Consider the following 26714-nt stretch of genomic DNA (forward strand, 5'->3'; position numbering starts at 1 on the left):
TGCTCTGTCTCGAAGCGCGTTCCGTTCCACGAACCTAAATAATTTGTCAAATTCTATTTTATTATTCACTTTTATTAAATTGTTTATTTATGGCAATATACCCAATTTGCGTGCTTTGGCGCGTTCGATGGACTTTTGAATTGTATTTAATTAACGTATATTTGGACTCACTTTTTTGTGAATTAGAGTGGGCCAACACAGGCAGTAGTTAAGAACCTGTTTTATATTTTATAAAGCGAATTGATTAACGAAGTTGTAGTAGGGGATATATGAGAGAAATCAATTTTTTTTAAACTAGTTTTTTCTCTTTGCCTCTGAAACAAAATTACTTCCTGATTTATGCTGGCATTATGTCTTTAGACGGACTTTTACTAAACTAAATACTAAATTCAATTGCCTAACTTTAATTGCTTTTTATTTATATTGTGTAAATCATTTTTGTTGCTGCACAACAAATGAAAATAAGAGCTCAAGGTCGTAATCATTTCGTATACTTTTATTGCTTTCCTATTTTTTTGTGGTTGTATTTTTTCGCCTTTGCCAATTGACCAAATTGTTGTATACAAACAACAATTGCAGCCAACTGCCAAATGCTAAAAAACAAATAAGAAAAAAAAAAAAAACAAGCAATAACAAAAACAGCAATTCAAGTAGAGCATAAAAAATTGATCTCTCTTTCATTTGCTGCTAAAAGTAAATCACTTTTACAATCATTTCTTATTTTCTCAAGAGTTTAATTTGTGATAATGTTGCTGAACTCTATCGTGTAAGCATGTTGAATCGCACTCGCTTTGCTATCGCTATTTACGACTCACGCTCACCGAGCATATATGTACATATGTATGTATAAATATGTGTGTGGGTAAAATCTCATATCTAGCTAGAAATATACTTTCTTTTGTTCAAATGAATTCTACGTTTCATATTGAAAGCGCGCTGTCAAGCTCTCATGTGTAGTTCGAGTAAAAGTTGTATCGCACACACGCTGTAATACATACATGCACAGAGAAATTAATACACATGTATGTAGGTATGTATATGCGCATGTACACGCATCATTCTCTGGACAGCGTCTTCGCCCACGCACCTCAGATGAGTGAATCATTCGCTCTCGCAGTAAATCTTGAGGCGCCTATCTCAAAAGCTTAGTTCAAATGTGAATATACTTAATGTGACTCTTAAAAGCCAATTTAATGCTTGCATATACAGTCGAATCTGCTATATAAAAATATTGTAGATTTATTAAATTGCAAATGACTTAAGTTTAAGTGCAAACTATATAAATAGATACTTTATGGATATTGCCTTGGCTCTTTTTATTTCAATCTAAATATAGTCGCACAATAGACGCAAAGGTTATTTATAATGAAACATATTTTCGAGTTATGAAAAAAGTAAGTTTCGTTTAGAGGGTTAACTCGGATGACTTGCCAAATTAAACGTATGTAGACAAGGCACATTTAATTGTTATGTCTTTTGACGTCTGGCTGTCATTTCTATGCAATTTCACTTGTTTATTGTTGTTATTTGCTATCCCAAAAGTAAAAGCTATCATGCAGAACTATCCACAACAAAATAAAAATACAAACATTTCAGGCAGAGACGCTCTGTCTGAACCGGTTGTAGCCGGCAGCAATTTAATGTGCAACAATCGTGAAATAACAAGCAGAGTGTTAACCCTCCTACAATGGGTATATATGTACATGTATGTATGTATGTATATGTTTATGTGTGATAGCATTGTACATAACACGCCCATTCGTGACCTTAGAAATGCATTAAGCTTTACAGCACTTGACATAGGTACTCGGCCAAACGTATATACCTACACATACATATACATTTGTATTTATGTACATATATATATATTCATATAGATAATGCTCATTTATGTAGTGATCCGAAACTGGGACATTCTAAATTTGTTGTCCTTCGCTTGACAATCGTTAACTATAAAGCTTTTTAAGCTACTGCACAAAGCCTAGTTATTCAAGCTAACTAATTTAATTTCAATTCAAATTTAATGATCATAAAATGGCAAAAGCTTTCAATATATTGAAATTTGTCACCAAAGTCTGGTAAAGAAATAAAAGTCGCTGATTACTCCGAAGCGTGTAAGTCTTAGCCTTTCTATTAGAATGACATCATAGCTTAGTCATATATCAAAATGAAACTTAGCCAGGCATACGCCCAATTTGTGTTTATTTTATATATACAAATATAAACACTTTTTTATATTTACTACCCAATTTAGTTTAAACTAACCATGCACAATTAGAGTTCTCTTAATACAGTGAACATTATAAAAAGGTACATTTTAATTATAGACTTTAGGTTGTTTTTGGGCAACCAACTTGGGCTTTATTTTTAAAAAGAAGTTGGAATTGCAATTAAAGCATTGCTTTCAAATGATTTGCTACTTGTAGATTGTACGAGCGGTATTATAAATGAGTAATTTTCGAGTTCTAAAACTCACTCTTAATTGCGTATATTTTTTCTGCACTTTATTGGGGGCAACAAATTTAGCCATTGACGTCGACGATTTCATTTAACTGAAATGCAAACAAAGATTACGAATAGGCTGGGTGAAAGGCACGGAGGGCTAAAAGTAACATATTTAACGTAACGAAAACATTGATTGAATTAGCGAAACAGACCCGAAATCCGCATGCACCTGTAACGAATGCAGTTCACGTTGTTGGGCGAGAACAACAGCCACCCCATATACACCCATTTTTACTACCCTTCAAAGGTGATTTTAATTAGATTGGCTGTGTCAGTTCGAACTGTGCCCCGTTGTTTTCGTGCAATTTGTGGCACGTTTCTGCTAAATAGAATATTGACTATTTCTGTGAATATACCCAGTAGCTGCAGTAAATGGGTGGATTGTTGTCAATGTAGAGGCATCGAACTATAGAATATATTATTAACAGAAATGATCAATAAATAAAGGTCAATGAGGAACTGGTCAAAGCTCTGAGTATGGGATATCACTTGGTAAAAAACTAACGTGGTATCTCAAAGTCAGTCTATTTATAAGGTTTATTTGCTTTATTTAAGATATATTTATTTTCTCGTTCCTTTGTTAATTTTCATGAAATTTGCAACTCTGACAAATTTGAAAGTTTGTTGAAATTCACTGGTTCTATATTATAATAATAAAACTATTTAAATATGAATCTATATTATTTACATATCTTATATGCGATACCGTTGTATCTTCAATACATAAAAGCGAATATGACACATATTTGGGCATTTAACTTGGAGCTTTTGTTCTTTGAACATGATAAACAAGCAATAAAAACAAAAAAAGGTATCTTTGTTTATTGCGAAGCTTTCAGACGTTGCGACAGTTACAGCTGGAACAGCAACACTATATAGTATTAGTATAGGGGTAAACAGGCTAAGACCTTTCTGGCATCAACCTGTCTCATCTTTGTCCCTCTACAAATGCCTGTAAGAGAATTGCTTGAATTGATGTGGCCATATTGCCACTTGGAAAGGCATTTGGATTCCTCTGGCCTGCCTGCCTGGTCTGCCTGCTCTATTCCCTATGCATGGCATTGTTTGCATTCAGGAACAGGCCGCAACATATGTCAAGTATTCACTTGGAGGCAGGTTCACAAATGCAAAGTGGCAAAGTATGTGAATAGCAATATGTGGCACACGGGGCACATTCTGCGACAAATGTCAAGCTGCAACACAAAGGGGAACGAAGGCCCCAATACATACATAGGTATATAGCTATACGTATGTACAATCTGGAGGGAATTACGTATTGCTACAGCCGAGACAGGGCGGACACGATGATTGTTTGTCAATAATTCTTTGGGGAATTCGCTGCTGATGATGACGCAGCTGCTCCCAGCTGGAGGGCAATAATCAATGGAATGAAATAGATGCCAACTATTTACCTTTAAAAACACATATATTTGAGTCTGCCTTTCTCATGAATTAAGTACAAAAAATTTTATTTGGCTGCGTAAAATGTTCTGATAAGAAATATATATATGTATTTATGTATGTGTATGTATATAAGTACATATGAATATATTTTGATAAACGCTTTTTGTATGTGAGTGGCTCTTATCGTCGCGTGCTCAAATATGAATTATTATATTGTTATTGTTATTGTTAATTTTTAGTACATGTATTTAAATGTTTCATACTTAATATGGACAAGCCGTTCCGGCATGTGCCGGTCACCGAAATACGCTCCGAGCATTGTGAACCCGTGGAGAAATGCGAGGCATTACATTCCAAGTGGATGCCACCCACTTTTGTGTTTTTTTTTTTTTTTTTTATAATATGTTTTATATCTATATTTTGTTGTTTTTGGCTCTCTGCGCTTTTCCATTGTTTTTGCGATTCAACGGAAATTCTTTAATGGGCGTCTGCGAGGCAATCGGAATCTTCGCTTCAATTCGCAATTGAATGACGTAAATCTCACGCAAAATTTTTTGCTCTTTCTTTTTCTTTCTATGTATCTTTTTGTTTTATGCCTTTTTTAGGGCTCTCGACTGTCGATTGATGGATTTGTTTTTGTTGAAATTTCTAAATGATTGCTTTTCCTTTGTGTGCTCTTAATTTTGATAGATCGTATGGCACATGATCATTTTTATGTGAATTTAATTGTGTGTTTAGTTCAGTTTGAATCAATGCGTGAAACTAAATATAGTAATAACTGCATAAGCAAATCAAATATATATAAATATTTTTTATATATATTTCAAGTGTTAAGTGCATCTATTATATTAACTGTGAAGTATTCCCCGTAAATACAGTGAACTTTAAAAAAGTTTACAACGGATCACAGATTTGATTTGCTAGAGTATTTCCATTTGGTTAACGTAACATTTTGATGTATTAAATAAATAGTAAATTGACATTTGAAAATTTCATCAAGCAATTTCATACAAGCGATTCTCCATGGGTATATATCCAAGCATACACACACACACACATACACCTGCTTATAGTTTGTGAGCCGAGACGCAGCTGAAGCTAACGGTGTACGTGTCTCGGCAAAGACAAGAGCTAAAGCATTCGATGGTTTTCAGTTTAGATCTGAGATAGCTCAGCGGGTGTCTCAGCCATCTTGCTAAACTTGCTTATCGGCCACGATAAGCGATATATATCTACTTGGCTTTTCAGTCTTGAATCAGTTGCAAAATTATCTTTCTCATTCTCCCTCTTTATCTGTGCATTTTTAGGCAGCATGACCATACCGTCAAGACCAGCGCCCGCACCGCCAATGTCACGCGGTCAGAATGCAGCAGCCGGCGCGAATGCGAGTCTGGAGCAGCTGCGCCAGCAACTGCAGCAACAGCATCTACAGCAGCAACAGGCCTCCAATGGTGGGCTACAGAAGCTGAGCATTAAGCTGCCGCCGCCACCGAAGGGTCAAGTGCAGCCAAATAGTTTTCACAAGAAGCCGGCAGGCAGCAACAACAACTACTTTGATGTGGAGGGCAGCGGGTCGAGCATAACGCGCAAGTTTCCTCAGGCACGATATACACCGACAACCAATTGGAACGATGCCCCATTCGATGGCGCTTCCGCCTCGGTTAACAATGGCAACACTTTCAAGAAAATGCCACCGCCACGACCGCCACCGCCCAAAGTTCAGATAAATGGCCGTAAACTGGCTAGCTTGAGCTCAGGGAGCATTGGGGGTGGTGGAGGTGGCGGTGGCAGCAGCCATAGTCATAGCCATAGCATCATAAGCAACATTTTCCATCGCAAGAAGTCGTCGGCCACGGCAACGGCTGCTGCTTCCAAGGCCGCAGCGCAAACTCGCGTCTACGGCCTGAGCAGCGGTCATGCCGTGTCCTCTACGACGACCGCATCGGCTGGGGCTAGTGCATCCAGCCAGTTCACGAATAACTCAAACACGTACGATTGGAATGCAGCCTGGAATACGGCGAGCACAACAACCAGCAGCAACACGATGAAGAGCTCGAGTAGCAGCCATCGGGAGACGGCTGAGGCGCAGCTAATCAGCTTCGATTCGCCGCCTTCATCGCCCACTTTTACGCAGAAGTCAAACAGCGACTGCGTCAGCGTCGACAGCTTCAGTTCGGACAGCAATTTCAGTTCACCAAACAATGGTAGTGTCTCGCAGCCGGAGAGCGGTTTCGAGGATGACTATCACTTGCGGTCGCGACCCGCGACACAAAGTCCCCTGGTGGATCCCTGGGAGGCGGTGGACAGCAGCATCTATAGCGGTGGCGTCGATAGTTTTGGTGCAGCGCCAGTGCGTCAAATGCATCCACAGCTTTCGGCACGCACCTCAGACAATCCACTGTGCAACGGCAAGAGTCTGCTTCCGCCCACACAGTCGCTGACCATGCCCACCATCATTAAGCCGAAGATATCGCAGAAGCCTAAGGCACCCAAGCCGCCGCCATTCATTGTCCAGCCGCCAGCTCATGCCTATGGTGGCTACAGCACACCGCCGTCGCCACCCATGCCAAAGTGCGCCCCACCGACTCTGCCGGCGGCCGCTGCCTCTTCTGCGTCTGCCAACATTTCGCTGCTGGATGTCATATCGGGCAAAGTGGACGCCCTGGCCCTGACCAATGGTAGTACTGGCTACGTGGACGACATCCAGGTGCCATATGCGATTGCGCTCTATGATTTTGATGGCGTCGAGGAGGGCGATCTTAGTTTCAGAGTAACTATTTGCGTGTACTTGAGTTTTATTTCAGTCCTTATATCTGTGTTTGCTTGCAGGAAAATGAGAAGATCTATCTGCTGGAGCAGCCCACTGCGGAATGGTTTCGCGGTCGCTCACGTACGGGCTGTGAGGGCCTATTTCCTGTAAATTATGTCGAAGTTAAGGTGCCATTGGGCGGCAGTGCAGCAGCAGGTGCAACTCATACACAGTCCCAGTCCCAGGAACGGCAACAGCAACAGCGACAGCAGCAGTTGTCCACTGCGCGTTGTCTGTACAATTTTCCCGGGGAAGTTGAGGGAGATCTTCCCTTAAGGGTAAGTTAAGGCAAACTGAATTGTGGCTTAAAATCAAATCGAGCTCAGCTTTAAACGGAACTAATGTTCACTTTTTATATCTTACAGGAAAATGAAATAGTAAACATTCTTTATCGTATTAACGAGGATTGGCTGTATGGGGAGGTGAATGGACGGCAGGGCCAATTCCCGGCCAATTTCCTAGAATATGTCCCCGATAATCTACCTACGCTGTGAACACATATTTGAAATATATCAGTAAGAGACAGGAAATAGCAACTATATTTAAATTATACAAAGAATATATATCTATAAGGAGAAAGCCGCAAATATCGTTGGAACTGAAACATATTGTATTTCCTTTTGATAAACTACAACAAATAAGCGCCCAGAAACACAAAACACGGAGACGCATCTTCACAAAGCTAACTAATTAATTATAAATATATATGATATATGTGCGTTAAGTCTCGACCTTAGGAATTATTTTACAAAATAGTTGTACGGCGTGAAATCAAAGTCAAACCCAATCAAGATCCATAAATTGTTTTTCCCTTTTGATTATTTATGTAATTAACATGTTGATAACTAATTCAAAGTATTCGAGAAAGTTTGGTGCATTGTAAATGATATCGCGTGATGATCTATTGATCCATTTTATTAATGTTAAAAAGTAACAAATGATATTTCAACTATATATACAAACATATTGTTTTCGTCGTCTAATTTAGTTAGTTATTTAGTTAGGCACATTTATCATTTCCAATTGATGCAAATCTTAAATTTTATACATATATACATACATAATAATAAAGTGCGCATGTGTGCTATTAAAAGAACTACGATATAAGCTATAGGGAAGTCAGGCAACTAAGCATATATGTATATGTCAAGATACGATGAACTGAAATAAATGCAAATTATGAAAAACACAACCAACCACGTGTATATGGTAGCGAAGTGCTGCTGACTGTGTTGCACAGTCGCAGGCAGAGGCTGGGGTGCTCTACTCCATTGCCTAAGACCGACCATACGTGGCTCCAGTGCCACATCCTGCCCGAGGTGCTACTGCTTTCGACTAAATATGGCGGATCTAGAGAGGACAACTCGATAAAACCCGCAAAGCCCTGGTGTTAGTCGTAACCGTGCCAATGGGCTGTATGGCAGCTGCGTGAATGCTGTCTTAGAACGGTGACCTCCGGATATCTGGCGACCTCCGGTTGTAATTAAATGCCTTGTCGTGATACTGGGGGCTATGTCACGGTCGACCTGCCCGACCCCCACACTCGTGGGAATCAAAATGAACTCAAGAAAACAACAACAAATTAACCAACCAACATACAATCGAACAAACCAAATAAACAACACGCACGGAATTCGCTTAAGCGGCGCAGCCCGCAAGCGATTCTATTATCTGGTCAAGAAGGGCATGGACCCGGAGGAGGCCAAGGAGCGGGCGACGCAGCCGATAAGCCAGGCCATGTGGCAGACACAGCAGACCCGAGTACAAAGGCACAATTTCAAGGGAATTAACCCACCGCATGAAATGTTAGCCATGGAACCTTCTCAATTCAACAACAGCTTCTCAGGCTACGGGCAGTGCGGAATTGACTGGACAGAACCTGTACATAATTATCAGTCGGCGATCGAAACCGTACAGGACAGCGGAACAAGTCCGCAGCCTGCCTACCATCAAGCTGACAACAGCTTCTTCGACGACGGACAATGCAGCACTGGCTGGCCGGAGCCTGCACAAAATTATCAGTCCACGGTCCAAACGCAACAAGTCGGCGAAATAAGTCCGAGGCAACGACTGTTATGTGGAGAGCTTGACTACCATCATGCTGACAATAGCTTCTCAGACTACGGCCAATTTGACAGTGGCTGGGCTGAGCCGTCGCGAAGTCATCTTAATCAACTAACTGTGCCATTTGTAAACCAATCTCGTCGAGCATCTGTGAGGGCTAGACTCGGTGCACCTGTAAATCGCGTGCGACGCGACATGCCACCTGCCTATGGCGGCAGCGGGCAAACGGAGAAAGAGGAAGACGTCGACATACCAAATCTAAACGTGGCCATACTGCCCGGTGACTATCCCAGCGAATTGTGGACAACTGAACAGCTGGAGGCCGTGAAGAAAAGTATTTGTGATCTCGTGCAACGCCAGGGCGAGGGATGTGTGAAGCCCAGTTTTGCGGGTTGCATTTTCCGGAACGGCTGGCTCTCTGTGCACGGCAACGATGCAGCCAGTGTAAACTGGTTGATGGCCATGGACACCAGGCTACGACCCTGGGCGGGCGCCTCCTTGAAAGTGCTGCCGGAATCTGAGGTGCCATGCAATCGTGTATTCGTCGGCCTCTTTCCGGCATTGTATAGCACGCCAGTCAAGTACACGTTACGCCTAATCGATGCCCATAACGAGGGTCTGGCCGTGCACGAGTGGCGCGTGCTTCATCGTCTACAAAGCGGACCCACCATGAAACTGGCCGTGTCCATCGATGCCCACTCAGCCGAGGTGCTGAAACAAATGGACTATCAATTGAACTATGGCTTCAGTCGGGTCCACTTTCGGCCAAGAAAGAAGGCGACCAAATAAACTCTTCATAATATCTAACACACTTAATCATTGCATTTTTTGCATTTTACCATGGGACTTAACTTGCTTGCCCAGCTCATTTCTAACCAAAACCTAAACTATTCATTCGAAGCACATTGCCATTCATGCATGATTTTATTCAGTCTTTCCACGGAAGCGCTGACTGATTGAATCCGGATTCAATACGCTTACGAGTTTAAGCTCTTGACAAAGTAGTTGAAACCCTCGTAAAACTCGTGAACAAATCAGTTTACCCAGAATTGAATTTGAGTGTGCAACAACTCGGGGCTCGTATAGTTAGGTAGGCTGTGTTCTCCATCCGTAGCAGTCTGGGATTTGTTAAACCCGCTTTAACATTACTAACTGTAATACCTTCGTCGTTGAATGTCAAAGCAAAATTTTTATTTCGTTTTTCGGATGTGTTATTAATACAGTGATTCTGTGCTCGGAGCAAACAAAATTATTTCCTTTAACAATTGTCAATTCTCGTATATACATACATATATATAAATATATATATTCTCTTTGTATATATATATTTATATATATTATATAGATTTTGTATATTTGTAAGTAGCGTGAATTGTGCGCGTTGTTGATATATACCTATTTGATATTTACAATCAGGTAAGTACCCTTCCGCATATCCCCACAGGTAAGCTATTAAGTTAAACCTACCTACGATCGCGACTTTAGAGTAGTCTAGGGAGGGACGGTGCAACATGGGTGATGCGTGCCAGCCACCCGTTGACTATCCATCATGCCCGCCCGGAGCCTCGTGTCCGCCATGTGATTGCGGCGATTACTCCGGCTGCTGCTACCAGCAGCCACCGCGTACCCTTCCCATTATCCCGCAGTCGCATTTTATGCGCTCCAGTGCTAAAATGGACACAGATACCATCTATCGCCGCTCGTACTATGGCAACTGTGGGAATACACGCGTTGCTCCAGTGCGTCCATGCAACCATATAAGCGCCAATACGGCGCCAATGGAGAAGTGCACCGTGCAGAAGCTATCGTATCAGCCGCCGTGCCCGGCAGGGCGCACCATGCCCATTCTTCCGATGGCAAGCGGCTTGCGCTTTGAAGGGCCCATCTATGCTATGACCTCGCAGAAGCACGACTACGTGCCCAAGTGCGCTGCGAAGCAAGAGCCGTGCCTGCCACGCGGGGCCATCTGCACCTCGACGGCCCCCATGGAGCGCTGTACCATACAAAAGCTGAGCTACATGCCGGTGGATGTCTGCCAGAATCCGCCGCCCAAGGCAATGCCGCAGACTTCGCACTACACAAAGCCCGCTGGGCCCATGGAGCGCTGCACCATACAGAAGCTGTCGTATATGCCGGTCTGTCTGCCGCCTAAGGAGCCAACGCCCTGGGCGGATAAGGTGCGCTGTGTGCCGCCCAACTATCAGAACATCTGCACCACTTACAATCTGAGCTATATGCCCAACTGCAATGCTCCACGTACTGCTCCCATGATGCCCATGAATACTCTGCGCTTCCTTGGCAACGATGCCGGCGCTGCCAGCACCGTCTACAAGCTCAGCTACAGGCCAGTGGATGCGTCTCGCAGCAAGCCGATGCCCATTTTACCGAGGGACACCTTCCGTCGCGCCACTGGCCCGCTGGAACGATGCACCGTACAAAAGGTAGGGCATGCACAATATCTGAATTTTGCTACTATTATACATATACCATATACCATACCTTCCCCTACAGCTCTCGTATCAACCCAACTGTACCGAGCGCACACCGGCCATTCGTCCCATGGAAAATGGTCTGCGCTTTGACGGACCTCTGTACGCGATGACAACCCAGAAGCATGACTTTGTGCCCAAGCCGCATGTACGTCGTGCACCCATAGTGCCACTGACGGCCTTCTGTCGCCCTAGCGGTGCCATGGAGCGTTGCACAGTCAACAAGCTATCGTATATGCCAGTGGACGTCACCTGTTATCCCCGGCCCCAGGCTGTTAAGCCGCGCCAGGGCTTCTGTCGCAATGATGGTCCCGTGGAGAATTGCACCACATACAAGCTAAGCTACTTGCCCAACTGTGTGCAGCCCAAGGAGCCGATGCCCTGGGCCCGATATACATCCTATTGCCGGCCCAGTGGCCCCATCGAGAAGTGCACAATACAGAAGCTTAGCTATGGTCCACCCGGTGCCTTTCAGCGTTGTGGTGGTAAGTGGGATTACAATGGCATTGATAGATATACGTAGATCACTATCTAAATATCTTTTAACGTTCTCCAGGTCCTTGTGGTACCAGCTGCGCTGACACTGGCTGCTATCCGAAGGCCGGCATTTGTTGAATCGGAAATACGTTTTGCTTGCTCGTGTCGATCTGTCCCGTCGCCCGTCCCCCATCCCCCGTCCCGATTGTTTCCTGTTACATGTTGTTTCAAAATCTTCAAGTCCAACTGTTTGAGAAGCGTTTATTAGCTCGCGATGACCAACTGAGGACGCTCTTTTTTTAAAGCAATTTTAGCACGTATATACATTAACGAACCACTGTGGCAAGTTGCCAAACAGTCACCACACTCACCCACCGCGTTTCTTGCTGCAGCATACAAATCTTCAGGCTAAAATTGCAAGTGCTCCTCGGTGATTCAATAAACTGTACATTTATTGATTCGGTCTTGATAAAAAAATTTAAGTCCTATATTAAAATGTGTTCACACCATTTGAATCTGCAGGCGCCGCTTGGAGGCGGCTCGACGTTTCTTTTCTTGCTTCCGCCGCGCCAGCGTCGCGTCCCGGAATAGCTGCACGCCTTCACGCTGCTCTACCTCCGTCTGCAGCAGGGATAGGGCGTGCAGATTGTAGCCCATAATGTCGCGGAGTTGCTGGACATCGCGCTTTAGCAGCTCGAGCAGCTTGAGAAGCAGCGGCTTCATCGATTTGGCTGTCGCGATGGGTTTCATGTGAACCTTGAAGAGGAATACGGTTACGCGACAGAGTAGCTCCACTTCGTCGGGTCGCTGGGTGATCAGGGCTGGCAAGCGCTCCAGCAGCTCGCACACAATGGAGAAGGGCAGCAACAGAAGCGCTTCCTCCATGTCCGAGGTGCGTATGCGCACTAAGGTCGTAACAAGGAAATCTATTGGATTTTTCACTTGCAGTGCGATCATCAGTGGATGTAGCTCGGGTTTCTCGTCGCCCTCTAGCTCGTATTGTTTTGATATTTCCAAGCATTCCATGATTGATTCGGCTGCCTGCTCGGAACCAACTGTTTTCCGAGAGGGCAGCTTTAGGCCAGGCAGCAATGGAACGCTATTATCCTCGCCGGTGGCCAGTTTCTCGTTTTCCATCTGCTCACGTTCCTCCTCCTGTACATCCTTCAGCACAATTGTCTCCTCTGTGCGCTCATACATTCGCAGAGTCCGATCTGAGCCACAGGTTACCAAATAGCGACCATTGGGTGACACGGACAAACAGTGCGCCTCGCCAATGTGGCCAGGCAGAGTCTGTATCTTCTCAAAGGAATCGCCATCCCACTGCTTGACTTTGCCATCCTTGCCGCAGCTGAAGAACATGTGCGTCTTGGGTATAAATTGTAGCGACATCACAGAATCATCATGTGCAAAGATCGAGCGATGGCAATCGCCGAAATTGAGCCCCCAGATCTTTATGTTGCGGTCAGCGGAACCGGTGGCTATTATCTGGGAGTCGTACGAGATGTCCATGCAGAGCACCGGCAATTTGTGCCCGTACAGCGACAAATAGAACTTGAATGTGTCTAAAAAGAAGATCTTCACTGTGGCGTCTAGCAGGCCAACAGCCAGGTACTTCATGTCCGGACTAACAACCACACAGAGCACCGTCTCCTCCAGCTTGAGCGTGTTTTTGTGCAGCAGCGAAAGCACCTTGGTTTGTGTGTGACTCTCACCTTCGGAATCGATTAGCTCAAAAGTCCAGATCTTTACTGTCGTATCACTGCTGCCCGTGACACAGCCCTTCTGATCCGGCAGTAGAGCTATGCTCCAGAGTTCGCTCTCATGGGCGGGTATCTCTTCGACGATGTCCGCTGCACCCACGTCTGCAATCAGCAGTTTTCCGCTCTTCATGCCCAGCAGCACATAGCGATCGCCGGGCACAAAGCGAGAGCAGAGTATGTAATCTGTAGGCATAGTCCGTAGGCATTGCATAGCGTCGCGATCCCAAAATTTAAAAGAGTCCCCGGCGCCAGAGCCAATAGCAAGCGAATCGTTGCTGAAGCACACGGAACGCACCTCCGACTGATGACCGAGCCGTGTTAGGGAACGCAAAAGCTTGACGCTGCTGTCCGTGGACTCACTTGACTTAGCCTTTGGCTTACGCGACTTGAGCGAAGCCTCCAGGGAGTACAGGCTCATGCTGTTATTGGACAGGCTGACCAACACGCGGAGCTCTTGGTTCTGACCAAGTAGCACATCAATAGATTTGATTTTCTGTCTCGTTTTGATGCTTTCCAAGCGCTTAATTTCATCGCTGAGTGATAGCTCTTTGGAAAGATGCTCCTCATTCTCTTCTTGCTCGCCACCCTCCTGCATCTTTTTGCGCGCCTTTTTCAGTCGCTTGGCCAGTCGTTGCTTGGCTTCCTCTGCATTGCATATGTAAAAGTTTTCAATAAGATCATTCGTGCCGTGACAGCTTAGCACACGCTCGTTGGGATCGACCACCAAATTTACGGTGCGTCCTTTGCCCGCACGCTGTATTGTGCCACAGTTACTAACGGACAACGGACTTATTGTATCCTCGTCATCTATGGCCAGGCCCTCGACAGCTTTCTCCAGTGATTGCGCTGCATTGCCTTCCCGCTTGCGCAGTCGATAGACATTCATACCGCTCTCACCAGCACCAGCAACCATTAAATCGTTTATCAAGGCCAAACCCCATATTTCGGTGCGATTGTCGACAATAGTTTTGAAGCAGAACTGTGTTTCCAAGTTCCAAAACTTGATTTGTGTATCCTTTGAACAGCTAACCACAATGTCCTGCTCGACTAATCGTTGCAAGAAGTGTGCATCTGTGACGGCTGCATTGTGGCCGCTCAGACGTTGACGTCCCGCCTGCTCCACCACATCTACAACGACGAGCTCTGTGTCCAGACCGCCGCTGACTAGCCGCATACCATGCGCGTCGTAGCGCAGCACGCTGACGGCGTTTTTGTGTAGCGCCAAAGAGCAAATTGCATCGTAATAAGTGCGTGAGCTTAGATCAAAGATCTGAACCACGCCATCCGCATAGCCCACGGCAATGTGTAGATGATCAGGTGAGACGCGCAAGGCGGTGACTTCTTGCTTTTCACGGCGTAGCGTCAGCTTACGATCGCCCATCCTAAATTATATTTGAGTTTTTAAATGAATATTTCATATTAGTAAATTATACTTACCGCAAATCCCAAATGATAACATTCTCAGCCGCCGGAGCTGCAGCAAAGCGGCCCTCGCTCTTCTCAAGTACGGCGAAATTTACATTGGCGCGACCAGACGCGATTATGTTAAAACTGTCTATGGCGCGATACGCCAAATATTGTTTAGTTAGACCCATTTTATCATTAAATTGAATTAAATGAGTTAAGAAAACAACAGGTCCACAGCGCGCGTACTACTGCACGTGTTTGTAATGTTATTGTCGACTCTTCCTAAATTTGACCAAAAAATACTAACGATAGCCGATAGGTATCGTATAAGACGCATTTTACAGCACTGAATTATCGAATCGATACATGGCCGTTATGCACATGCGCCTGTTTCTATATTTCTAATACACCCTGCTCTGCCATTTCATTTTTAATACCTTTATAATAATATTTCAAGCATCACACCTATTCATTATACCTCTAACTATGGCCACACAAGGAGCTGGTAATAAGGCCAAACAAACCCCAAGTATATACAAGAAAACTTTAGACGCTGTATTTGTTTATAGGTACTTCGGATTTGGACACAGAATCCGTGGAAGTTTTACGCGAACGCCTAAGCACCATGAAGCGCTTAATGGCCGAACGTACAGCTCAGCAACAGAACAATCCAGCATCAACCGAAGAAATATTTTCAACCAAACGCCATCGCTCCGCTGGAATTATCGATGGCAATTTCCTGAGCATCGCCTTTGGCGGCGCCCTCCTTGTGATTGTCACGGTTTCGGTTTATGCATTCTACAATCTATATCATGCCATACTCAAGAAGTTTCCCTCTCATCATGAGGAGTTGTAAGCAAGGCTGCATATTCAATTTTTATATATAGTAGTATGAAATTTTGTGCATTTAAATAAATACGTTGCTGCGGTTTTCAATTAAGACAGTAAATGAATTTTTTGGTTTGCTGTTTTGCATTCGATTAAATTAACTATTTATTGAATTTGTTGCCTTCTTAATTACAATAATCAATATTTCTCATATGTTCTTCATTTAGATAATAGATAATTGGATATTCAAGAGCCACAAACCGAAATACAAAATAACAGAATGCATTCACAGCAAAAAGAAAACAAAGGACTTTTTAGGTATCGCCGATAGACCCTATAATAGCTCTAATAAAAAACAATAATCGTAAACAATAAGACGAAGGAACTGAAATGAACAAGTTTTTAAGCGGAAAAGTGGAAAACTATCTGGTTTTTAGTTTACCTTACTCTCTAGCTATGCAATTTTAACGTTTTTCTACATATTTTCTTTGTTGTGTTGCTTACAATCTGTAGTTAAACATCTATATATATATTTTTGTATATATAAATGTAGCTGCTTTTTGTTTGTTTTACTTTTATTTGTTTTAAATAAGTGACTAATATCGTTTGTTTTCGATTGTTTTTTGTTTGTTTTTTAATTGAAATAATAATAAGTTGTTTGTGTTTCGCATTGTTGCATTATTTGTTTTTGTTTTTCATTTGTTTTATAAAAGTTCTACTATTTGTTTAACATCATTTCGAAATTGAACATTGCGTATGAAAACGTTAGATTTGAGTTTGGCATCCAAATTTGAAAAAAGAACTTTGAAATTTATAAAAAGGAACGCTTCATTTGTAAGGGTTTATTATTGTTTTAATGGATTCGTTTGTCTCCTCCATATATCGATTGCCAGTTGTAACTGATCTGCTTGTTGCTTGCATGTGGGGGATGTGTGTGTGTGTCTGTGTTTGTGAATGCATGTGTGTGTGGTTGCTGTGGGTGGACGCTGGTGTCAGGGGAGACTGTCGGCTTTTTACAAATTTGTTTATTTTCCCTATTCTTGAACAGACTCTACAGCTTCGTCTTCAGCTGCTGCTGCTTGATTCTTTTTGGATCAGATGTTGTCTACGGAATCAGCATCGTCCTCCGAACTAATCTCATCACCGAATTCAATATCCTCATCGAAGCCATCCTCGACGAATGTGACTGTCTCATTGATGCGGACCGATTCCGGAAACTCGCCGTAAGTCTTCAGATTTCGAGCTTCATCTGGTGTGTACTTCAAAATGACATCAGCCTTTGAGTCCTGATAGTCACGCAAGCCGACCAATATTATATCGCCCTGATTGATCCAAACCTGTAATATGTACAAAATGTAGACATGTGTAAGTAATTTATATAATTACATGTTTCGTAATTTCATTTATTGCTCCAATAACTTCAGAAAGCCTTTGCTGACTCGGCGAATAAGTAAAGCAAACCAAATCAATTTTGCGACTTGTAATAGATAACAGATCTGTAAATAAACTTGAACTGGAGTTCTTCTGGCTATTTCGCAATGGAGCGAAATATTTCAGAGAAAAATATGAGAAAGACTCGTTTTTTACTAGTATTAACTGAATGTTTTCATTAATGTTGTCTTTCTATAAAAATAATCTTGGTATATTTGGGAATTGGTTTATTGGTTTATTTGCATTTCAAGGTAATTCCATAGATGTATCTTTATATGCTAAATTCTGCTTTTTGAACTTATTACAATTCTGCTCCAGCTTTATCTTAGCTTTATGAACGTCTTTTAATGTAAATAATAAACACTTTGAAGAAAACAGAAACCGCCTCTTTTTATTAGTATGACAGTTCTAAGAAGTCATTGACGTCAACGGAAGAGTGTAATCTTCTGAAATATTTGAGTATTTTAGTGATAAGTAGAATATATACATGATGTTAAGCAGTTACCCATTTTGCTTGAGGGCAATTAGTCAACCTAATTTGATAACTGACCTGCAGGTATTTACACCTGAAACGTGATTGCCATTCATAAATTCACTTCCCCAGGTACTTCCTGTCATAGTATTTTTACTACTCACAAAAATTAGCGAGCAATGCTCCTAAATGCAATAAATACCAAATTAATGCATAAATATGACACATATGTACATGAATCGAGTCATTGATAAGAGATATTGATGGAATGAAATATGATTTGATAGCGAATTCGGCTTAAATGTCCATTAAGAGAAACCAATGCTTCGCCAATTACGTTATCGTTTAAAATAAACATAGGGCCGATTGAACTTTGGAGCCTTAATCATAAGCAAGGCGGAACGTGTGAGCGCAGCCGTGTGGCATTAGCTTCAACTCAAATCTAATATGAATGTTTCCACATAATTTCTTACAGCCATACATCATGCGATAAAAGACACAGTGCACCTCCAGCAGGTAGTTAGATAAAAGAAGCGTGACTAAAGCACTATAAAATTGGCATATTACCCAAGGGCGCGAGCTTGTTAAGTGAGCCAAAGATAAGCGACCGATCGAAATACCAGAGGCATGCGTTTGGGAATCACCCGACGACATCGACATGGACGACGACATCCACAACGACGACGACACCGACTAGCAACGATCCATGAGCTAATTACTGATTACGTTGCCTATCGTACTGGTCATGTGCAGGCAGGAGGCAGCTATACCCACATCAGATGGGCCCACATCGTCATCATATAGGCATTTGAGGCAGCAGGTGCCATTCTTGCGATATGAACAATGCACTATAAATACTATCTGAGTGCTACGTATCTATATGACCGTAGTCTATTTCTTCGTAAGATTATTGAACTTGAGAGTTCCTGAGATTCATCACTGAAAAAAGTGGGTGAGCAAGAAGTGAATATTTGTGTTACTAGCAAATATAATCAAAGTATATTGAATACGAAAAATTATTACGCATTAGTTCTTTTCGAACCTTAAAAGGCGCTTTTATCAGAATGAATCATATTGCGGCATACGAAAAAAGGTTTATCAAATTGAATCACATATTGGGTTTCTCTTCAGAGATAAATTCTGTACTGCCAATCTTCGCGGCAGAGACTGTGGGGTCTTTAATATGCTACTAAATTTAGAGTTTTGACTTAAATACCCCTGTGCATGATAATTACATATACTAAATAGTCTAAGGGCAAATCATGAACCACAAGCAAATTTCTTATCATTTCTGATAACGACGCCTTAGACAATTCTCTAATCAAACACTCTCTTTTGCGGAACAGCCAATGATATTAGTCTCTCTGGTGTTACTCTCTCACTCTCTCTCTCTCTTTCGCTGTTAGATAAGCGATTGGCTATAAGTAAGGCGAAATTATATGAAGCAAAAGTAAACTAAAATCAACCATCGATCAGTGAACAAGCAGAAGCAAACGGCAGAACACGGCCGCTGAAAAGTGAATTCCATGCAATACTTAAAGGAAATACATGTGAAGTGTTATCGGCACGCCAAAACAAGGGCGAAGAGCTAAAATTGAATATACATATTAATCAACTGCAAAAAACCAAATACAGAAAAACATACCAACAGCAGGAATAATTGACCACATCTGACTCACCACACACGCTAAAGAAATTCTCCAGTTCGCGTTTAAAATCGCGTCAAAATTTCGTTTAGTACAAGCTTAAATCCGTGCGGGGCGTGCAACCAGAGCGAGGACATCATCATGCTGTTATCCTACCGATACATCTACACATTTCTAATGACTACCATAGCCAGCATAATGGTTGTGCTCAGTTCAGCCCCGCACATGCAGCTGCCGGCACGGAAATGCAGCGGACCCGGACACACAATGGCATTGAATCTGGCAACTTACGGCCTGTTGGAGAATCGTATCACAACACTGGATGCGCCGATGCAGACGCACTGGACCAAAAAGTTTTTGGCTAAGCGCGAAGCGACTCCGCATTCGGCGCCCTACGTGGTCAGCATTCAGATGATGACACCAGACCAGGGCCTGGTCCACTATTGCGCCGGCACCATCATCAATGAACATTGGATACTGACTGCAGCCCATTGCCTCAGCTCGCCACAGGCCGTGGCCAGTTCGGTGATTGTGGCCGGCAGTCACGACATTCACAATCGCCGCGGCGAGGCGGGCGAAGTCCAGCAGCGCAACATCGACTACTATGTGCGACATGAGCTCTATCTGGGCGGCGTGAATCCCTACGACATTGCGCTTATCTATACCAAGAAGCCGTTCGTCTTCGATGAGTACGTCCAAGCTGCAACGCTGCCAGAGCAGGACGCCAGGCCGGAAGGCTACGGCACACTGTACGGCTGGGGCAACGTTTCAATGACCTCCGTGCCCGACTATCCGCACAAGCTGCAGGTGGCCAACATGCCCATATTGGATATGCAGCTATGTGAGGACATACTTGCACGTTCCGGCCTGCAGCTGCACGAGACAAATCTTTGCACCGGCCCACTGAGCGGTGGCGTTAGCATCTGCACCGCCGACTCTGGCGGTCCACTCATGCAGGAATGCTGTGAGCCGCATTTGGAACAGAGCAACGTTATCATTGGCATCGTCTCCTGGGGTCGACTGCCTTGTGGCCAGAAGAACGCGCCCTCCGTCTTTGTACGCGTCTCTGCGTTCACAGATTGGATCAATCAGATTATCAACTCAGCCACTCTATTAATGTAAATATGTTACTCAACACTTGGATCGCAGCTCGAATGTTAAAAAAATGTATAAAAAGTACCTCAAATAGTTAAAAAAAAAACCTAGCAGTTAATCTCAGTAGTCAAATAAGTTTTAAAAAAATCATTATATACTGCCCGTAATCTAAGCCATATAAAGTTAAGTCGCAAAAAATGTTCCTAATAAAAAGCAAAAAAAGTATTATTATCAAATTAAGCAAACATTTTTTATTTGAAAGAAAAAGAGAGAAAAATTTTTTTGATTGTGAAATTAATTGTAATTTTATGTTTCCAGGTGCCTGGTAGATAAGTTTATACAATCAGCGCTATAGGGCACTTTGACTAGAATGCGGGGCCTGGCGCCTCAAAGCTTTGCATTACTCACGCGAAATTCAGTAGATTAGTAATGGAAAACTGCTGGCCCCGCGTCTGGTAATCAGTTAAGTGTGACGAACTTACATATCGTTGACATGCTTTATGCAGATAAATCTCAAGATTAATATCACCCCAAGTGATCAGCTGCTGACTATACGTGTGATAGCCTGATTTCGTATTAATGTTAAACTGTTACCCTGTGCATACTGAAGAGTGCGGTTAGGTGGATCTTGCTTGAAATCGTTTGATTTATTTGTATCTTTTAATATGAGTAATAAAAACCATTAAAAGGATTGATGGTTAAATATTAAAAAGGCGTAAAATGATTTTTAAAAATCATAATCTATGGAACTGACCGATAAGGAATAATAAAGCTCTATAGCATAACTAAAGCATTTAATATTTTTTAAATTTTGGATCTTGGACTTTATACATGGACATGACTTCGTTGACTGATATTTTAATCGTTTGTTGACTAGCAAATTTTCAATTCAAATTATCTTGATTTATTGGGCGATATGTAATTTCATCATATTGTTTGTGAGCTTACCTAATGCTAACACGAATATGGTCTGTAATTTTCATTTTGATATTACAATCAAGTGAAGCCTAAAGCCAAAGTATAGACATCAAGTGTGAAGAGAACCAGTGACAATTCCTAAACTTATATAGTTTCCCTTATTTAGTAGCACGCACTATCAAAATTCCTTTAGACATGGCAGCAATCTCAGCTAAGAACTAGCGATTAGATTGCCTCACACAGTTTAGCAAATAATTAGTTGCTACGTAATTTATAGATCATTATTATGTGAGTTTCCCAGTCGAATGGCGCCTGGCGCAATTATTTAAATTGACTTAACTGGTAAGTCATTATGAGACAACAAATGATAAGGCATAACCAATTTATAATCCTTTACATAATATAATATATGATTTATTGCGGCGTCCACCTAATACAATTCCTGCTTTATGTCTTGATTATCTTATCTTCGATGGATTCCATTCGATTATAATGAAAATATTCGATATGGATTTCCGTATCCACTTTGTATATAACCACTCCTATACATAATAGAATATTGTAAAATTTATTCAGTTTCTGTCCTTTCAAATTAAATGCGTTTTACTTTAACATGTGCTGGGCAAAGTTCATTGCGTATCTGCATAATATACAAGAATCTATATATATTGTTATCTTTTAATTATCTACGACATGGTATGTTGTGGTCTTCAAGGGTTTAGCAATAGTTTCTTGTGTAAATTAATTAAATTGAGTCCACAAGAATCATTTTCTATGTATGACGTAGCTAGTTATCTATATAACTACATAGGAGCAATTAATTGTTTATGGGTCCTCTTTATTTGCCGTACGGGTAAGTACCCAAAACTCTCGTGGAAATCAATACCAATGAAATTCATTTAAAATGCTGATTAATCTAAAGTAATATGCGTAACAGAATTATTTCCAATTTATATAGATTAAAATACAGTTGGATATATATTAATATAAAATACATTTTTATAGAAAATCTTCCATGCATTATCTCTAAAAATCCATATTGCTAAACGAGGAATTTTATTAAATAATTGTCGATCTAACCAATCTTATTTGAAAACAAAAAACCAACTGTATAAATAATATGAAAGCAATCATTTTCATTAAACATGTATAGCAGTTTTTCTTGATATCATTATTTAACATTACCTTCTCTTCAAAAGATTATTTAAATAAATCAACAGAAGACATTTTATGCAAATGCAACGACGATAGATTTTTATAATGGACATATGTATGTTCTTACATACATTCATACAGGCGTTTATACATACATATATTTGTAAGTTCAATGAGTTTTGCTTTGTTCGCATTTTCTGAAGGCCGTTTGTCAGATTGGCAAAGCGCAACAAAATATTTATAGATTTACCAAACAATTGAGCAGCTGAGATTCAGAAATTAATAACCCATAAAATGGGATATTGTTTACAAGTGCGATAAACTTAAAATGTCATTATAGTTATGCTGGCATGCGTCACACATACATATTCATATTCATGCATACAAAATATATACATTCACATATGAATACATTGCAAACAGTGCACGCAGCAAACGTTCATGCATCAAAAGCAGCACGCATACATTCAAACACCCACACACACACACTTACCTTCTTACGAAGTTTCCCCCGAATATGACACAGACGTTTGACGCCATCAAAGCACATTGCCTCCAGGCGACCATTGCCCAGCATTTTGGTCACCTGTGCGTATTCCTGTTGATCCTCTTTAAAGATCAGCTCACGTTTTTCGAACTCGTTTTCGTTCTTTCCACGACGACGATTTTTGCCACCTTTTCCTTTATTCTTGGGCATTTTGCAGCGTTGCTGGTTTAACTAGTGTCTCTTGACTGGGGTGTTGCGCTACGCTCTCGACGTGCTTGATGATATTTAATTGATTTATCACAAACTGCACTACAAATTAAAAGTTATTAGATCATATTATATTCAATTTTCACTTCAAATTATTTGACAAAACTTACAATTTTGCCAAAGAAATGTGACAAATTTTGCCTCGCTAAAGTGAAAAGGAGTGAGACAATTTAGAGATGTTGATATTATAGCTATTTATCGATAGTTCTTGCGATATATTTGAATTTTCGAGTGACCCTATCACAGAAATTATATTCAACCATCTGAAAAGTGGCAACACATGCGCTTGACAAAACGGTGGCAAGTCTAAAATCAGTTGTGAGTAGGTGATAAATCTATAATGCCACCTAAAAAGGATACGAAAGGTGGAAAGGATAACGAAAAAGGTGGCAAGAAACCAGCTGCGGAGGATAAAGGTATACATTGGATGCGCTAGTGATGGTCGATCCATATTCAGTTAAATGATTTGCAGGTGCCGGCAAAGAAAAGAAAGGCGGCAATGCGGTAAAGGTGCGACACATTCTCTGTGAGAAGCAGGGCAAGATTATGGAGGCAATGGAAAAGTTAAAAGCTGGTCAGAAATTTCCTGAAGTGGCAGCAGCCTACAGTGAAGACAAAGCACGCCAGGGTGGCGACTTAGGCTGGCAAATACGCGGAGCAATGGTTGGCCCCTTCCAGGACGCAGCTTTCGCTCTGCCGATATCCACGGTCAACAGTCCCGTTTACACAGATCCACCGATAAAGACGAAATTTGGCTATCACATAATCATGGTCGAGGGAAAGAAATAGTGATTTTACAAATCTTTTTTATTGTGAGCATATTTCTTTTTTTATAAAAACAAAAAATCAAGTTTACTTCTTGCCCGAATCCTCTTTGAGTCCTACGGTTCGATTGAACACAATACGGCTGCCAGATGTGTCCGGATCCACTGAGAAGAAGCCAATGCGTTCAAATTGGAACTTATCATAGACCTTTACATCGCTAAGCGATTTATCAGAGTACGCGTTGAGGACGACCATGGAGTTATCGTTAATATCGCTGAGAAATCCGCCAGGCACTTCATTTGTATCCTCGGGATTCTTGTGCTTGAACAGCTGCTCATATAAGCGCACCTCCAGCTCAATCGGCTGGGAAACCCATTGTACAAATGCCTTCGGCTTCTCGGACTGTTCGGCAGATTCGCTTTTGCAAACGAGCTCCACAACTTCGCCCGTGGCAGGATCACGGATAATTTCTTGTATGCTTATAACCAAACCTGCATGGCGTAAGCCGACAGATTGCTGTGGGGACAAGCGTCGATAACCCTTTTCTGGCTCCAATTTAAAGTCGCTGTGCTCAATGTAGATAACACGATCCAGGGTAATCTTGTGCGAACCAAGTGCTGGATTCTGCGGGAAGTTAGGAACTTCTAATTCCACTGGCCCCGCGTGGGGATAGTTGCTGATGGTTACTTTCAGTGGTTGTAAAACGATTAGTCGTCGTGGCGCGGTCAAGTTAAGTACATCCCTGACGGCGGCTTCAAGCATGGAGGGATCCACAGATATTTGTGCACCCGTCACGCCCATTTGGGCGCAGAAATTATTTATGGCCTCCGCGGGGTAGCCACGTCGCCGCAAAGCCGTCAATGTAAATAGGCGTGGATCATCCCAATCGTTCACAATACCTTCGGTAATAAGTTTGGCGATTTTTCTCTTAGATACGAGAGCATAGTTCATGTTCAGGCGTCCATATTCCCACTGGACGGGACAGTAGATGTTGAGAGCATTGCAGAGCCAATAGTAAGAGGATCGACGCGACTGAAACTCCTTGGTGCAGAGGGAATGGGTGATATCCTCGATTGAATCGCACAGGCAGTGCGTGTAGTCGTAGGTCGGATAAATGCACCAGTTAGAGCCAGTGCGATGATGCGGGATAAACTTGATTCGATACGCAACGGGATCTTGTTTACCTTCCTCAAGCGTTAGCTTGAGGCGCAGTGTGGCAGCACCCTCATCAATTTTGCCACGCTTCATGTCCTCAAACAGTTGCAGCGATTCTTCAATAGGTCGTTCGCGCCAGGGACTCGGGGGCGGATTGAAACCTTTTAGCTCATCCGCTTTCTGGTGACACACATAGGCCAAGTTCTTATTTATCAGTACAACTGCCCATTCATATAGCTGCTGAAAGTTGTCCGATGAGTATGTTATCTTGTATGGTGTGTAGCCGAGCCACTCAACCATGTCGCGAATCCCAACAAAAAACTTCTCCTCCTCTTTCTCGGGGTTGGTGTCGTCGTATCGCAGATAGCAGACGCCGTTGTGGGCAGCTGCGTAGCCAAAATTGATGTTGATGGCCTTGGCATGGCCAATATGCAGAATGCCATTTGGTTCAGGCGGGAAACGTGTTTGAACCCTACCACCTGTGCGCTTCAAATGATCGCGCAGTAGCTGCTCCGTATGCTCGGTGACCACATAACCATCGGTCTTAAAGTTCTCCCCTGGTGCATGGAAATGCACCTTAGTCTTCATTAGCTCTGCAATGGTATTGGCACCATCGTTATCTGGTGGAGATGCTGACGATGTGGATGCCTTGGCATCGGTCTTGGCGTTGGTTGTGGTTTGATTTGCCTTGGCTTTAGGTTGCTTTTCGTTCTGCTTGGGCAATGGGATTAGATCAGCCTCAGTTTTGGGGCCAAGTAAATCGAATATCTCAACATCGATGGCTGCTTTCAAGGACTTTGCATCTGCCCACTTCAATTCATTGCGGACCTCCTGCATAATCTTAAATGAGTTAAAGCGATAGCGCTGGTCCAGTAATATTTCCTTGTAGGTGCCCTTAACTTTCTTTTGTACAACACGTTCAATCTCCTCAGGCGAGACTACGACGCCAACGCCGCATTCTCGATCAAGTTCGGCCACATCAACAGTTGCGTTTTTCTTCTGTCCACATTTTAGCAAGTATTCCAGTGCAGCGTCAACACGTTGCGTGTTGTCCAGCTTGCGCTCCGTAATGTACCGCACCAAAAGTGGCAAATGTGCCGCTATTTGCGGCTTCAGTTTGGTTGCCATGTGGTAGAGCAACATGCCAACACCATCGCTCAGCGGTTTTTTTGTTTCAGCAAGGGCTAGTTGCAAATTTCGTGTCACATTGGCGTTCTTAAGCGTCTCCTTAGCTTTCTGTTCGCTCATACCGAGCTCCTGAAACTTGATAATCAAATCCTCTCCGGCCATATCTTAAGGCTTTCGACACATATGATGAAATGGATTTACAAATAGTGATGGCAAATGAATTAGAGATGAAGGATAGGTTATACTAATTTATTCATACCAAAGAAAATTATCGATAGTACTTAAATAATTTGTGAAACGTTTCAAACTGTTGCAGTTGCAAAAGATTTTTTTTTTTTTTTTTTTTTGAAATATTGACAATAACTATTGCGTAATATAGAAAGTAAGGCTTTGTCTCTTTAAATTACATATACTATTATGGAACTGCATTAGATATAAAGCTACAAGGG

General features: G+C 42.3%; 9 protein-coding genes across 10 annotated transcripts; 6 read left to right on the top strand and 3 right to left on the bottom strand.

Moving 5' to 3' along the window:
• Positions 1-4851: 4851 nt before the first annotated feature.
• LOC6573312 (pneumococcal serine-rich repeat protein) lies at positions 4852-7910 on the top strand. The gene is made up of 4 exons (XM_001999362.4): positions 4852-4936; positions 5217-6679; positions 6739-6996; positions 7084-7910. Exons 1-4 carry the CDS (start codon positions 4933-4935, stop codon positions 7210-7212), a joined length of 1854 nt encoding a protein of 617 aa, XP_001999398.2. The 5' UTR covers positions 4852-4932; the 3' UTR covers positions 7213-7910.
• Positions 7911-7938: 28 nt separating this feature from the next.
• Positions 7939-9598, top strand: LOC6573311. The gene has a single exon (XM_001999361.4). It carries the CDS (start codon positions 8231-8233, stop codon positions 9569-9571), a length of 1341 nt encoding a protein of 446 aa, XP_001999397.2. The 5' UTR covers positions 7939-8230; the 3' UTR covers positions 9572-9598.
• A 93-nt stretch (positions 9599-9691) lies between these two features.
• Positions 9692-12238, top strand: LOC6573310. Its single transcript, XM_015166867.3, has 4 exons — positions 9692-10198; positions 10268-11223; positions 11294-11756; positions 11828-12238. The coding sequence occupies exons 2-4, from the start codon at positions 10294-10296 to the stop codon at positions 11884-11886; spliced, it is 1452 nt and encodes a 483-aa protein (XP_015022353.1). The 5' UTR covers positions 9692-10198; positions 10268-10293; the 3' UTR covers positions 11887-12238.
• On the bottom strand, positions 12176-15192 carry LOC6573309 (WD repeat-containing protein 3). Its single transcript, XM_001999359.4, has 2 exons — positions 14949-15192; positions 12176-14893 (listed from the first exon to the last, which is right to left on the bottom strand). Exons 1-2 carry the CDS (start codon positions 15104-15106, stop codon positions 12250-12252), a joined length of 2802 nt encoding a protein of 933 aa, XP_001999395.1. The 5' UTR covers positions 15107-15192; the 3' UTR covers positions 12176-12249.
• A 116-nt stretch (positions 15193-15308) lies between these two features.
• Positions 15309-15858, top strand: LOC6573308. Its single transcript, XM_001999358.4, has 2 exons — positions 15309-15423; positions 15488-15858. Exons 1-2 carry the CDS (start codon positions 15405-15407, stop codon positions 15772-15774), a joined length of 306 nt encoding a protein of 101 aa, XP_001999394.1. The 5' UTR covers positions 15309-15404; the 3' UTR covers positions 15775-15858.
• Positions 15859-16403: 545 nt separating this feature from the next.
• Positions 16404-23418, bottom strand: LOC6573306 (eukaryotic translation initiation factor 1A, X-chromosomal). 2 transcript variants are annotated; one of them, XM_015166866.3, is made up of 3 exons: positions 23328-23418; positions 22957-23259; positions 16404-17083 (listed from the first exon to the last, which is right to left on the bottom strand). In XM_015166866.3, exons 2-3 carry the CDS (start codon positions 23158-23160, stop codon positions 16841-16843), a joined length of 447 nt encoding a protein of 148 aa, XP_015022352.1. In that variant the 5' UTR covers positions 23161-23259; positions 23328-23418; the 3' UTR covers positions 16404-16840. The 2 variants fall into 2 exon arrangements, with proteins under 2 accessions (XP_015022352.1, XP_001999392.1); XM_001999356.4 differs by having other exon boundaries at positions 22957-23254; positions 23328-23396.
• Positions 19047-20628, top strand: LOC6573307 (venom peptide isomerase heavy chain). The gene has a single exon (XM_001999357.4). It carries the CDS (start codon positions 19437-19439, stop codon positions 20415-20417), a length of 981 nt encoding a protein of 326 aa, XP_001999393.1. The 5' UTR covers positions 19047-19436; the 3' UTR covers positions 20418-20628.
• Positions 23419-23487: 69 nt separating the features above from the next.
• LOC6573305 (peptidyl-prolyl cis-trans isomerase NIMA-interacting 4) lies at positions 23488-24072 on the top strand. The gene is made up of 2 exons (XM_001999355.4): positions 23488-23633; positions 23690-24072. Exons 1-2 carry the CDS (start codon positions 23558-23560, stop codon positions 24004-24006), a joined length of 393 nt encoding a protein of 130 aa, XP_001999391.4. The 5' UTR covers positions 23488-23557; the 3' UTR covers positions 24007-24072.
• On the bottom strand, positions 24004-26480 carry LOC6573304 (probable glutamine--tRNA ligase). Its single transcript, XM_001999354.4, has one exon. The coding sequence runs from the start codon at positions 26425-26427 to the stop codon at positions 24070-24072; it is 2358 nt and encodes a 785-aa protein (XP_001999390.1). The 5' UTR covers positions 26428-26480; the 3' UTR covers positions 24004-24069.
• Positions 26481-26714: the final 234 nt, after the last annotated feature.

The sequence above is a fragment of the Drosophila mojavensis genome, unplaced genomic scaffold (assembly GCF_018153725.1).
Source record: "Drosophila mojavensis isolate 15081-1352.22 unplaced genomic scaffold, ASM1815372v1 contig_16, whole genome shotgun sequence".
NCBI lineage: Eukaryota > Metazoa > Arthropoda > Insecta > Diptera > Drosophilidae > Drosophila > Drosophila mojavensis.

What these genes read in the sequence shown, in the direction of transcription:
- LOC6573312 (XM_001999362.4), top strand. An exon ending in AGGGCGATCTTAGTTTCAGA is followed by an intron (nt 6,680 to 6,738) that starts GTAACTATTTGC and finishes GTTTGCTTGCAG; the next exon opens with GAAAATGAGAAGATCTATCT. An exon ending in AGGGAGATCTTCCCTTAAGG is followed by an intron (nt 6,997 to 7,083) that starts GTAAGTTAAGGC and finishes TATATCTTACAG; the next exon opens with GAAAATGAAATAGTAAACAT.
- LOC6573311 (XM_001999361.4), top strand. Translation starts at nt 8,231, where the DNA reads ATGTCACGGTCGACCTGCCCGACCCCCACACTCGTGGGAATCAAAATG.
- LOC6573310 (XM_015166867.3), top strand. Translation starts at nt 10,294, where the DNA reads ATGGGTGATGCGTGCCAGCCACCCGTTGACTATCCATCATGCCCGCCC. An exon ending in AACGATGCACCGTACAAAAG is followed by an intron (nt 11,224 to 11,293) that starts GTAGGGCATGCA and finishes CTTCCCCTACAG; the next exon opens with CTCTCGTATCAACCCAACTG. An exon ending in TGCCTTTCAGCGTTGTGGTG is followed by an intron (nt 11,757 to 11,827) that starts GTAAGTGGGATT and finishes AACGTTCTCCAG; the next exon opens with GTCCTTGTGGTACCAGCTGC.
- LOC6573309 (XM_001999359.4), bottom strand. Translation starts at nt 15,106, where the DNA reads ATGGGTCTAACTAAACAATATTTGGCGTATCGCGCCATAGACAGTTTT. An exon ending in GTTATCATTTGGGATTTGCG is followed by an intron (nt 14,894 to 14,948) that starts GTAAGTATAATT and finishes AATATAATTTAG; the next exon opens with GATGGGCGATCGTAAGCTGA.
- LOC6573307 (XM_001999357.4), top strand. Translation starts at nt 19,437, where the DNA reads ATGCTGTTATCCTACCGATACATCTACACATTTCTAATGACTACCATA.
- LOC6573306 (XM_015166866.3), bottom strand. Translation starts at nt 23,160, where the DNA reads ATGCCCAAGAATAAAGGAAAAGGTGGCAAAAATCGTCGTCGTGGAAAG. An exon ending in GGGGGAAACTTCGTAAGAAG is followed by an intron (nt 17,084 to 22,956) that starts GTAAGTGTGTGT and finishes TACATATTACAG; the next exon opens with GTTTGGATCAATCAGGGCGA.
- LOC6573305 (XM_001999355.4), top strand. Translation starts at nt 23,558, where the DNA reads ATGCCACCTAAAAAGGATACGAAAGGTGGAAAGGATAACGAAAAAGGT. An exon ending in ACCAGCTGCGGAGGATAAAG is followed by an intron (nt 23,634 to 23,689) that starts GTATACATTGGA and finishes AATGATTTGCAG; the next exon opens with GTGCCGGCAAAGAAAAGAAA.
- LOC6573304 (XM_001999354.4), bottom strand. Translation starts at nt 26,427, where the DNA reads ATGGCCGGAGAGGATTTGATTATCAAGTTTCAGGAGCTCGGTATGAGC.